This window comes from Trachypithecus francoisi, unplaced genomic scaffold, assembly GCF_009764315.1.
Source record: "Trachypithecus francoisi isolate TF-2019V2 unplaced genomic scaffold, Tfra_2.0 Lachesis_group0, whole genome shotgun sequence".
NCBI classification, from domain to species: Eukaryota; Metazoa; Chordata; class Mammalia; order Primates; family Cercopithecidae; genus Trachypithecus; species Trachypithecus francoisi.
In genome coordinates this window covers 8,399,120-8,412,992 of record NW_022681453.1, presented here as the reverse complement: position 1 = coordinate 8,412,992, position 13,873 = coordinate 8,399,120, and the positions used below count along the sequence as shown (strand labels likewise).

Here is a 13,873-nt window from a genome sequence, read left to right as displayed (position 1 = left end):
AAACTGTTGCCAAGTAAATGCACATGAGGCCTTAAGCTTTCAATGTGAATCTAAAGAGAGGATTTAAAGCAGCTGAAATCGGGATTGGGGTCCAGTTTATCACTGTTCACCTTCAGCTTCTTTCCTAAACACTCACATACACTAGATTTTACAAACAATTTCTCCTTTTTTATAATCACATTCTTTAAAATCTTACTTGCTGGTCCTTTGCTAACTGTATACCTCACACCTCATGGAAATAATGTCCAATGAGAACTACATGTAAGTGGCAGAGCTAGGTGACTTTTGTCACTGGAAGCTTTCCAGTGCTAGTTTCTCAGGCAGGCATATGGTTTAAAAAGTCCACAATACCATCAATCAAGTAAATGTAAACCAAAAGATAGAGAAGGTTTTTCTCAGAAATTGTGCATCAGCATTTCCATATTCAAATGGTAAAATTATTCAAGATGTAAAAGGGTGACATCAAAGATGACATTTTCAATGAAAGATATGCTAAAGAAATAAATTCAGTTGTGAACACATTCTGTAAACTGTTTTCTTTAATGTGTGCCCCTCCCTGAGAGCTCTCAAAACTAGAGAGTTCTCATATATTTGAATTTCTAGTGTTTCCCTTTTGCCACCAAAATATATATATGCTCTTTCTCACCCCCATTCCCCAAATAAAAGCAGCCTCAAATTTACCTATTAGAGTCCAAGTACACCTTAAATATTGAGGAAGCCTAGATAATTCTCTCCACATGCTGACAGTTTCTACTGCTTGAAGCTCAGGTGAGTCCCCAGGGATCCCACTTTTTTGAAACCCTGTACACAGAATAGCAGAATGACACATTTCCCCAACACCCATTCTGTGTTGTCTTTGAAAAATATAAATCTAGGGTTGAGTAACTGAAAAACACAGAAGACAAATAGCTAAGTAAAAGCACTTTAAAAACTACTCAGAACTCCTGAATAAACTGTTTTAAATCCTAAAGTTGTTAGCTATAAAAGAGCAACTTAACAAAAAAAAAGTCAAAGGAGCAAAAAAAGTTAACAAACAACTTAACAAAACAAACAACAACTTAACAAAAAAAAGTAAAATCACCATGCTTGAAGAACAGAACTGCCCTTGGCCTGCACAACATGTGCTTTGTTAAAAGGCTTACTTTGTTCTCCTAGCCCTTTGAGTGTGTGTGTAGTTGCTGGACCTGTGCTCGCCTCATAGCCAACATGGCCCCTGCTAGTAGGAAAGCAGTGGCCCAGCACAGTGCTCTCAGGGGCTGGGGTGCCGGAGTTCCTCCTTAGCCTCACAAGTCAGAACACTAGGAGACACCACAGAATCTGGAAGAGTCATTCCAGGGGCAGCTCAGTCTACACCCAACCCTTCTCATCTGCATCCTGGTTCCTGAAACTGTTATAATAGGAGACAAAATCTCTCATTCTGTAGATAATGTTATAACTTACAAATTTGCAGTTTTGTCTTTATTGTATACCCAATTTCTTTAAATATTAGAGTCTATTTTCCAACATTTTATTATGAAAAATTTCAAGCATATAGCAATGTTGAGACAATTTTATATAACTACGTAATTTTTCATATATGCAGCCCTCTAGCCATCTTATTTTCTGACTTTCTTATTTGTTTCTAAATGAATTGCAGATAGCAGCTTAATTCCCTACAAATACTTTAGTATACATATCATTAGATTAGACTCCAATATTATTTTTCGATTTTTTTCTTTCAAGAGAAACTATATACAATGAAACGTACAAATATTAACTGCATATTCACTGAATTTCACAAAGTGAAATTACATCTTTATAACCCAAACTCCTATCAAGATATAAAACTGGCCGGGCGCGGTGGCTCAAGCCTGTAATCCCAGCACTTTGGGAGGCCGAGACGGGCGGATCACGAGGTCAGGAGATCCAGACCATCCCGGCTAACACGGTGAAACCCCGTCTCTACTAAAAAATACAAAAAACTAGCCGGGCGAATTGGCGGGCGCCTGTAGTCCCAGCTACTCGGGAGGCTGAGGCAGGAGAATGGCATAAACCCGGGAGGCGGAGCTTGCAGTGAGCTGAGATCCGGCCACTGCACTCCAGCCTGGGCGACAGAGCGAGACTCTGTCTCAAAAAAAAAAAAAAAAAAGATATAAAACTGCTGAAAACCATCATTCTCAGCAAACTAACATTGGAACAGAAAACCAAACACCACATGTTCTCACTTATAAATGGGAAGTGAACAGTAAGAACACATAGACACAGGGAGGGGAACATCACACACCGGGGCCTGTCGGAGGGTGAGGGGCAAGCAGAGGAATAGCATTAGGAGAAATACCTAATGTAGATGACCAGTTGATGGATGCAGCAAACCACCATGGCATATGTATACCTACATAACAAACCTGCACGTTCTGAACATGTATCCCAGAACCTAAAGCATAATAAAAAATGAAAAAATAAAAGATAGGAAAACACCCTAAGAAAAAAGATATAAAACTGAATCTATTTCTCTGAGTTGCCAGCTTTTAACCAATGACCTGTCTTTTCATGCCCTAGTAACAATGGGTTTTAAATATTTCAGCTTTAAAATATGTTTTATAATCTGGGGCCAGGAGCAATGGCTCAGCCCTGTAATCCCAACACTTTGGGAAGCCTAAAGGAGGCCGATCACTTGATGTCAGGAGGTCAAGACCAGCCCGGTCAACATGGTGAAATCCCATCTCTACTAAAAATACAAAAATTAGCCAGGCATGGTGATGTGCACCTGCAGTCCCAGCTACTCAGGAGGCTGAGGCAGGAGAATCACTTGAACCTGGGAGGCGGAAGTTACACTGAACTGAGCTCTTGCTGCTGTACTCCAGCCTGGGTGACAGAGACAAAAATGAATAAATACAGTAATAAAATCTGTATGCCTTGTTCCTTTTATTACTCTTATTTTTGTAATGATTTTGGCTATTCTGGCATGTTTAACTTTCCTTTTGAATTTTCAAATCAATTTATTTAATCCCCACCCCCACCCCTCACAGAAAAGGTGAAGGAGGGGGAAGTGGAGGAGGAGGAAGTGGAGGAGAAGGAGGAAGACTCCTGTTGTTATTTCTAACTGACTTGCATGAAGTATAGAGATTAATTTAGGAATGAGTAAAATGTTGTGATATTCAGTCTACCTTTCCAAGAACAGGAAATGCCTTTCCATTTAGTCAAGCCTTCTTTGACGTCCCTCGGTCGTGTGTCAAAACTTTCTTCATAAAACTTTTGCACATTTCTTATCAAGTTTATTCTCTTCTAAAATTATTTTTGGTGATTATTATGTTTTACGCATCATACTTTTTAAAATGTTTTAAATTATATTTTAAATTTTTGTGGGTACATGGTAGGTATACATGCTATCATACTTTGTTATATGGATTTTGTATACAGATAGCAAATTTGCTTATGGTCATTAGGAATTTTTCAGTTGATTCTCTTGGGTTTTGATATATACAATCGTTATCTACAAACAATAATTTTATCTCCTGCTTTCCAATTTCCATATCTCTTTTTTTCCTTTTTAATAATAGCATCAACTTGTACTGACAGAAGAATGCTTTCATTAGGGAGGCATTAGTGCTTTTAACAACTTTTATCTATCTCCTTATAGTCAATGATCTCTAAATGTACTAAATGACCTTCCTCTTCTGAGATGGTTTTATCAATTTACCTTTTTCTAAAATTATTCCACTTCACTTCAGTCTCGTTGAACAGAGTCAATTATTCCCATTTCCTCTGTATTTGTGGTAATTTCTCTATTCTTGTTTCTCATTTTGTGTAATTGTGCTTTGCTTGTTTTAACCAGTTTTTCTTTCCTCTGCTTTTATTTTTATTTCAATAGGTTTTGGGGAGCAGGTGGTGTTTGGTTACATGGATAAGTTCTTTTTTTGTTTTTTGTTTTTTGGTTTATTTTATTATACTTTAAGTTCTAGGGTACATGTGCACAACATGCAGGTTTGTTACATATGTACACATGTGCCATGTTGGTGTGCTGCACCCATTAACTCGCCATTTACATTAGGTATATCTCCTAATGCTATCCCTCCCCTCTACACCCTCCCCACGACAGGCCCCAGTGTGTGATGTTACCCTTCCCATGTCCAAGTGTTCTCATTGTTCAGTTCCCACCTATGAGTGAGAACATGCGGTGTTTGGTTTTTTGTCCTTGTGATAGTTTGCTTAGAATGATGGTTTCCAGTTTCATCCATGTCCCTACAAAGGACATGAATGCATCCTTTTTTATGGCTGCATAGTATTCCATGGTGTATATGTGCCACATTTTCTTAATCCAGTCTATCATTGATGGACATTTGGGTTGGTTCCAAGTCTTTGCTATTGTGAATAGTGCCACAATGAACATACGTGTGCATGTGTCTTTATAGCAGCGTGATTTACAATCCTTTGGGTATATACCTAGTGATGAGATGGCTGGGTCAAATGGTATTTCTAGTTCTAGATTCCTTGAGGAATTGCCACACTGTCTTCCACAATCATTGAACTAGTTTACAGTCCCACCAACAGTGTAAAAGTGTTCCTATTTCTCCATAATGGGTAAGTTCTTTAGTGGTGATTTCTGAATTTTTCATACACTGTACCCAATGTGTAGTCTTTTATCCCTTGCCATCCCCACTTTTTCCCTCAAGTCCCCAAAGTCCAGTGTATCATTCTTACGCTCTTGAGTCCTCATAGCTTAGCTTCCACATATGAGTGAGAACATACGATGTTTGGTTTTCCATTCCTGAGTTACTTCACTTATAATAACAGTCTCTAATAACATCCAGGTTGCTGCAAATGCCATTATTTCATTCCTTTATATGGCTGAATAGTATTTCATGGTATATATATACACACACACACCATGTATATATATACACCATATATATATACCATATATATATATACACCAAAATTATATATATATAATTTTCTTAAGTGTCCTGTTTTCACCACAACCACGCCAACACTTATTATTTTTTGATTTTTTGATTATGGCCATTCTTGCAGGAGTGAGGTAGTATCATATTGTGGTTTTGACTTGCATTTCCCTGATTATTAGTGATGTTGAGCATTTTTCCATATGTTTTTTGGCCATTTGTATATCTTCTTTTCAGAACTGTCTATTCATGTCTTTAGCCACTTTTTGGTGTGATTTTTTGGTGTTTGTTTTGTTTTGTTTTTACTTGCTGATTCGTTTGAGTTCCTTGTAGATATTAGTCCTTTGTCAGCTGTATAAGTTGTGAAGATTTTCTCCCTCTCTGTGGGTTGTCTGCTTTAACTAATTTTTGAAAACTAGCTCTTGAATGTATTTCTTAGTTTCTTGCTTTTTCTGTTTACATTTCATTAATGTTTCCTTTTATTTTTATTTGTTCTTTTCCTTAATTTTTCTTAGGTTTAATTTCTTGTTCTTTGTCTAGTTTTTAAAATGTGACAATTTATTTGTTCTCATCTGTTCTTGCTTATCTGTGAAAACATTTAGGGTTATATATTTTTTCTCTGAACACAGCATTAGCTTGAGTTCTAACACATAATACTTTAATTAATGGTATCTTTTAGATATTCTGACCTTTAAAATTTGATTTTCTCTTTAATCAAGAAATTGTTTAAGAGAATTTTTAAATTTCCAAGTGGTGCCGGGCACAGTGGCTCACATCTGTAATCTCAGCATTTTGGGAGGCCGAGGTGGGCAGATCACCTGAGACCAGGAGTTCGAGACCAGACTGGCCAACATGGCAAAACCCCATCTCTACCAGAAATACAAAAAAATTAGGCAGGCGTGGTGACAGGAGCCTATAATCCCAGCTACTTGGGAGATTGAGGCAGGAGAATCGCTTGATCCCGGGAGGCAGAGGTTGCAGTGAGCCAAGATCGAGCTGTTGCACTCCAGCCTGGGCAACAAGAGCAAAACTCCATCTCAAACAAACAAATAAATAAAATAAATTCCCAGGTGATATTTTGCTGTTTAAGATGATTCCACCAGCACAGTGGCTCATACCTGTAATATCAGCTGATGGGGGCACATCGCTTGAGCCCAGGAGTTTGAGACCAACGTGGGCAACATAGTAAAACCCCATCTCTACAAAACATTCTTTTAAATTAGCTTGGACCACATGTCTGTGGTCCAAGCTGCACAAGAAACTGAGGCGGGAGGATTGTTTGAGCCCAGGAAGTTGAGGCTGCAGTGAGTCGTGATTGTATCACTGACCTCCAGCCTAGGTGACAAAGCAAGACTGTCTCAAAATAAAATAAACTATACAGTAAAATGTTTTACAGAAGAAATATTTTAATGTAAGATATACATTTATGAATCTGTTCAGGGACTTTTGTTTCCTATATGTTGGAGCTTTTCTTTTTGGTGTGATTATGGCTCACTGTGTTGGAGCTTTGTTTATAAAGTATCCCTATATAATGTAGGCACATGTATATATGCATATGTTTTTAAATACATTTTTAATATGTATTAACTACTATGCCCTAAAATTGTATTTGCTACACAAATACATTGACTAGTTTATTCCTTAATTATTGTCCATTATAATAGAAGACCAAATCTCAGAGAGATTAAGCAAGATCTCTGAATCCAAATAGTAGAGCTAGGATACCTGCCAAGTTATGGCTGATTCCAAGGCCTATGCTCTTCCCAAACTGCATCACTAGAACCATGGAAGAAAACAAAATATGAATTATATACCATGTATAGAAAATAGATACGGCACACAGTACCACAAATAGGCAATGCCTTAGCATGTTTGAGACGCATAGTGAGAAACGTAGTTATGTTATTTCACATTTCATAAAAGCACAAGGCTTTTGTAGATTTCAAATGCAGAGAATATGCCAGGAAAATCATCATTCTGCTCTTAATGTTCTTTCAGATTTCCAGGTATTTCCTGGAAGAGTTTTCTTTCAATATTTCACACTCACCATCAAGAAATTCTTCTTCATACTTAACCTATTACTTCATGCTGAGGTTTAGTCATCTCTTTGGGATTCTTTAGAGATAGAGAATAGCTGGTCCCTATTTTCTACATAATAATCCCTCATAAACTTGAAGTCTTCCATAGTAATCTTGTCTCTGGGATACATAACCCTAATTCCTAAGTCCCATCTTTTTTTTCAAATATTTTCTTTAAATGTGGTTATTTTTATGCCTGGAGAGAAAGATGATATTTATATTGTCCACAACCTTTTTCAATTGTATTGAGTGTTAAGGGGTTATTGCACAGTGAGATGGTAAAAGTTGCAGTATGACTGATGTATGGTGCCTACGAGTCTGTTCATGTCTCCCAAGGCCTTTTAACCTAGGTAATAAGGTTTTGGGCACTTGCTGTCCATATCTCACACTCAAGGTGCTGAGGAAAATCAAAACTGCCCATGTCCAAGAAAATTATGAGAAAAGCATGTAAATAGAGAAATTCGAGGGATGAGTAGTGTTTTTGTATGAACTGCAGGTATCCTTATTAAAAAAAAAATTGTTTTACTTAATAGGTAGCATACAAAAGAAATAAAATGAATGCCTGGGATCTATAATAGTAGAATATGTGTTTTTATAAAGAAAAGAAAAGAAAGATAGGCCATCTAAAGCTTTTCTCACTTCAGAACTCTAGAATGATTTCTGAGTGAAGGGCATTTCTAGAGATCATGCTAATAGCAGAAATCTAATAACATAATAATGGAAGAACAAAAAGATGGAGGTGTTTATTGGGACTGAGTTACTGTACAAAACAGCCACAATTATGAAAGTGAGTTATATAAAGGATAAAACCATCAATGCTAAGGGAATTACTTGAAAGAATAAATTAATTCTGTATTGCATCACAAACAAATATTAGTAAGAGATAACAATAATCAAGAGCTTTACTAGATGCCAGGTGTTGTTTTAGGCACATGACATACATGAATCTAATTCTCACAACGTCCTACCACATAAGGTTTCTTAACCCAATTTTACAGATAAGAAAACTGAGGCAAAAGAGGTTAAATTATCTGACAAAAGTCACAATGGAGGTACAAGAAAGATTTGGAATTCTAACACAGGTAGTCTGGCCCAAGGGTCTTTGGTCTATCAATGTCAGAAGATGATTTTAGCTAGGACTAAGCTATTGAATCTACCAATTCATCAAAACTGACCATTCTCAAAGGTTCAGATTGAATTTTAATTTCAATGTTCTCTAGTACTATAGTCGTAGGTATGATTAAGAGAGACCATGCCCATAGGTGAATTTTTTTTTGTTGTCACTGTTTAAGGAATTTTTTTGGAGGAAGAATTTTGGAATCCAAATTACGTTTCCTTGCTCAGTTATCAATTCTGTTACTTAAAATAGAACTGACATTTTGAGCCATTCCACAGTGAAGAATTACAAAATTAAAGAGAGGAATGCTTTAAATTTTTGTACTTGCTGAAAATTCTGTTTCCCAGGGTCTATAAAACATCAATTTTTTTAATATTTTATTATTTTTGTGGGGATTTTTGTTTTGTTTTTAAATCAGTAAGTAATCTAGGACTAACATTACATTTGCTAGACCTGGCATTTTCTCAGTACATAAGGTTCAAAGTTTCCCTTCCTTTTTTATTTATTTTATATTTTGCAATTTTTTTTCCATAATATTTAAGTTTTTCGATGTTTAGATATTTTTTTTCGGTGAAGCACAAGTTTCTTTTCGTGGTCCCTGATCAATTTTAAACAGTTGGAACACCAGTGGCACTGTTAACTGCTCTCTGATACGCCTCTTTAGCTTGATGGGCTTGTAGTACAGCTACAGCTTCATCAATCTTATAACGGAGTGACTCTGGAGACTCGAGCCTATGAAGAAGTTCTGAATTATCAGTCTCCAACATGCCAGTGATTTTACCAGCAAGAGTAGGGTGCGTGGCTTGAATAAAAGGAAACAGCCATTCACCCAACATTTGCTTTTCCTCTTGAGGAGGGGCAGAAGCCAACATGGAAGCAGTCAAAGGTTCCTGACCTTGTACTTGAACAGTAGGCTGTTGCATTGTAACTTGTGGCTGTGCATTAAGATGTAGCTGAGGATTGCGAACTCCCACAGCATATTTATAACTGTGTAAAGGTGCAGACAGCAGGAGTGACTGCAGCAGCTGCAACTGCAGGACGTGGACCCATTGTCTGTGTTGATGTGTTAGCAACACACTGTGTTGACTCGTGGAACCTGTGAAGAAGCTGGTCTCATAGTACTAAATGGTGGTCTAGGAGCAGCTGGGCGGGTAGCACCGGGCGTATTTTGGAATGGATGACGTCTGGCACCCTGAGCAGTCCAGTGAGGACTTGGTCTTAGTTGAGCAATTTGGCTAGGAAGATGGTATGCAGCAAAGTTCTGAAACTGTGAGATAGCTGCCATGAAGTAACCTGAAAGAGGTGCTGGCTGGTAGGGGTTGATTACAGGGTTGGGCACAGTTCATACACTTGCCATTCTTTGCCTATACTGGTTAGTGAGGTGAGTCTGGCACTCTCCTTTGCGCTGAGCTGAAGCTACATACGATGGCTTTGTGGCCACAATTCTACCATTCATTTCTGTAACTGCTTTAGTGGCTTCTTCTGGGGAGGAGAAACATACAAAACCAAACCCTTGCTGCGACCACCCTCCATCATAACCTTTGCACTAGTGATTGTACCAAATGGAGAAAACTTTTCTGGAGATGTTCATCATCAATACCATCATCAAGATTTTTCACATAAAGATTAACACTCTAGTATCTTGTTATCCTATCTTGCTTCATCAGTTCAAATTTGTGCTTAAGTTCCGTTTGCTGTTCCACATTTTTCTGAACTTGATCAATGTAAATTTGTTTTCCCTTGAGCTCCATTTCCATTAATCTCATTCACAGCTTTCTGCGCATCGTCATGCCTTTCAAAGCTTACAAATCCAAATCCTGCAGATTTTCCACTTTCATCAATCATTATTTTCACACTAAAGGCAGGCCCAAACTTGCCAAACAGATTCCTAAGGCGTTCATCATCAATGTCTTCTCCAAAAAAATTTTTTTAAGGTTTTATTATTTTTATTTATTTATTTTTGAGATGGAGTCTTGTTCTGTCATCAGGCTGGAGTGCAGTGGCTCAATCTCGGCTCACTGCAACCTCTGCCTCCCAGGATCAGGCAATTCTCCTGCCTCAGCCTCCCTGGTAGCTGGGATTACAGGCGCTCGCCACCATGCCCAATTAATTTTTGTATTTTTAATAGACACGGGGTTTCACCATGTTGGCCAGGATGGTCTCAATCTCTTGAACTTATGATCCACCATCCTCGACCTCCTGAAGTGCTGGGATTACAGGCGTGAGCCACCGCGCCTGGACTACTTATGGAGGTTTTAAAAAATCTTGAAGTCCAGGCCTGACGCTTGCAGAAGCTTACAAAGGGGGTCAAGATCTGAGTATTTCTAAAAAGCTCTGGAGACAGCACTGAAGTTTCCTTCCAGCTAAATCACTGACTTTAGGTCGACTGGGGTACTTTGGGTTTTTTGGGCATTTTTGGGGGGTGTGGGAAGCTTTTCTCACAGATTTACTAAGAGTGGTGAAGAACTTGGCCTCTGGCTTTTTCGGAGTCTGTCTCGCATCTTTTTTCCCCAGTGAAGGATTTTTTTCCCTCACTGCCTCTTCTTTGATCGTTGGCTTCTTCCCTGGGCCTTTCCCTGGGGTCTCTGCAGCTTTTGGGGTCTCAGATGCTGGCAAGGGCTTTCTTTTCTTCCCACGAGGTGTACTGGGATTAGGACTCTTTGTTGGAGACTTCTTTCCTGTGGCATGTTTTTGAATCTCTACATTTTCATTAGCTGGAGTCGTCTTTCCTATTGGTACCAGCTGTGGAATTTCATCTTCAGATTCATCTGTTGCTTTAACTTGGGCTTTTCCTTTGCCACGTTTTTTCTTCCCGTGCTCTGGGGTCTGTTCCTTCCTCGATTCAGGTTTCTTCACTGTAGTATCACCACTTTCAGGTGCCACATTATCTTTACTAAGAACTGATGCAGACTTCCTAGCCTGCCTCTTCTTTTTCCTCTCCTTTTGTTTTTCAAAATTTTTCTCTCTTCATTTTCTCCTTGCCTCTTTTTTCCGCTTATTAAGCATAGATCTTTTGGTGGCTTCATCCCAATTGCTGACAAATGAGGAAAAGATGGGAAGGGCAGCCGATTTATCAGTTTTCACAAACAGGAGTTTCACGCTCTCCCACTTCTCTGGTAATTTTTCTGAAAGTCCTTTGGTGACAGCAACAATGTTTTCAATGATGTGCTCAATTTGCATTCCAATGTGACCGATACGTATAGCACTGCAAGAACCGCTTTTAGAAATGTTTAAGACCGTTCCACCTACACAGTCATTGATCTCTCTTGATAAATTCTTGGACAGAAGGTTTACAGATACTGGAACTTTCTTTCTTTGATAGAAATGTCTCCCAATGAGTGAGGGTAAGAGCCGCCTAATTCTGGCATCAGTAATGAAGAAGTCAAAACTGCTCAGAAGGCAGAGCTTGGCTTCATAGGATTTATATTCCTTCTTTAGAGTTTGGAGGGAGATAATCTGAGAAATGGTTTTAATTCCATGCTTGTTTAAAAGCTTTCTATAAAACTGTTCTGTCTTTTCAGGAGCTGAATTGGGTTCGTCCTTCGTAAATAAACAGATATCTTCTGAATCTGATCGAATGCTATGAGGCAAGGTCAATCTGACTCTCAGTTCTTTACTTGGAATTTTCCATAATACCACCATTAAAAATAAATTTTCACTCTCATTCAACAGCAACCGGTAATTGTTTTTCCTGGACTTGCAATGTGTCAAGAGCGCATCCACTGCCTTTCTAACTTGCTCTTTGTCCAGCTGCTTCCGTGCTGTCGGGGTCCCTGGAGTTGAGGCCGAGGTTCAGTCGCGGCTGAAGAAGACGGAGGGGCGGAGGCCGAGTCCTCCATCTTGTTTTCACCTCGTGAAGACCTCCAAAATTCTTGATGTAAACATTGGTGAACTCTTTTGCCCTAGCTCCAAGTTCAGTTTCCCGTTTTTTACGAGACTTAAATTGTCCAACAAATACTTTGCGACCATTAGGAGCATCCCATTCATTTTTTCAATAGCTCTTTCAGATGCTTCCTGCATCTCAAAGCATACAAATCCATGGCCCTTGGAACCATTTTCATCACAAACCACTTCACATGAAACGATGTTACCAAAAGCAGAAACAGTATCATACAGTGCTTTATTATCAATGGATTTGTCCAGATTTTTAATGAATATATTGCCTATTCCACTTTTGCAAAGTGATGGTTCACGCTGAGACCACATGATGCGTACTGGCTTGCCCTTTATAAAATCAAAATTTACAAAGCACACTCCGCGTCTGCCGGCTGCTGGAAGTTCACATAGGCATAGTCCAAGCAGCCGCTGGTAATCAGGTACCTACAGACTCGGATGGAGAGGATAGACCTAGCTACGCTGAACCTAGAGAATCGCCTCAGTCACGTCGGGGTGGAGGTCCCCCACATAGAACTAGGCCATGGTGTAGCTGGGAGCTCTGGGGTTCATCTCGGCACAGCTATCCGCAGGGTCACAGGCCGCGACCTTTCCGTGACAGGAAGAGAGCGAGTGCCTGGGTCTGGGGTCCGGACCGGACCCGGTGGGAGGGAGTGGGGGCAAGCGCAGAGGGACAAAAATCAACCGGACTTGAAAACTACTCAGTGGCTGCAGGACTGCTGTCCGCTGGGAGTGAGGGTGGGGGTGTTGGGTCTGGGCAGCGGGAAGGCCTTAGTCTCTTGGTTCCTTCTTGGACCTGCTGCTGGGCTGCAGGCGGGTGGGGGAGTTGGGGGGGGGTTCGGTCTCCGCTGCTTCACGGGGTTATTTTATAAAAGAGGAAGAAAAAAAAAAGTCTCTTGAGGGGGAGAGCTGATTTTTTTGTAAAATGGCGGGGGGTGGGGATGTTGGTAAACGACTTTTTTAGATTTTTATTTTTTATTTTTTTATTTTTTATTATTATACTTGAAGTTCTACGGTACATGTGCATAATGTGCAGGTTTGTTATATATGTATACTTGTGCCATGTTGGTGTGCTGCACCCATCAACTCGTCAGCACCCATCAATTCGTCATTTATATCAGGTATAACTCACAATGCAATCCCTCCCCCCTCCCCTCTCCCCATGATAGGCCCCGATCTGTGAGGTTCTCCTTCCCGAGTCCAAGTGATCTCATTGTTGAGTTCCCACCTATGAGTGAGAACATGTGGTGTTTGGTTTTCTCTTCTTGTGATAGTTTGCTAAGAATGATGGTTTCCAGCTGCATCCATGTCCCTACAAAGGACGCAAACTCATCCTTTTTTATGGCTGCATAGTATTCCATGGTGTATATGTGTCACATTTTCTTAATCCAGTCTGTCACAGATGGACATTTGGGTTGATTCCAAGTCTTTGCTATTGTGAATAGTGCCGCTATAAACATACATGTGCATGTGTCTTTATAGCGGCATAATTTATAATCCTTTGGGTATATACCCAGTAATGAGATGGCTGGGTCATATGGTACATCTAGTTCTAGATCCTTGAGGAATTGCCATACTGTTTTCCATAATGGTTGAACTAGTTTACAATCCCACCAACAGTGTAAAAGTGTTCCTATTTCTCTACATCCTCTCCAGCACCTATTGTTTCCTGACTTTTTAATGATTGCCATTCTAACTGGTGTGAGATGGTATCTCATTGTGGTTTTGATTTGCATTTCTCTGATGGCCAGTGATGATGAGCATTTTTTCATGTGTCTGTTGGCTGTATGAATGTCTTATTTTGAGAAATATCTGTTCATATCCTTTGCCCACTTTTTGATGGGGTTGTTTGTTTTTTTCTTGTAAATTTGTTTGAGTTCTTTGTAGGTTCTGGATATTAG

General features: G+C 39.4%; 1 protein-coding gene and 1 pseudogene across 1 annotated transcript; both read right to left on the bottom strand.

Annotated features, from left to right (window-relative positions):
- Window positions 1–8,536: 8,536 nt before the first annotated feature.
- Window positions 8,537–12,524, bottom strand: LOC117079558 (annotated as a pseudogene).
- LOC117079566 (ribosomal L1 domain-containing protein 1-like) lies at window positions 10,204–11,917 on the bottom strand. The gene is given in 2 exon segments (XM_033203594.1): window positions 10,204–11,872; window positions 11,875–11,917. Coding segments are annotated over 2 exon segments (1,530 nt in total). The 3' UTR covers window positions 10,204–10,385.
- Window positions 12,525–13,873: the final 1,349 nt, after the last annotated feature.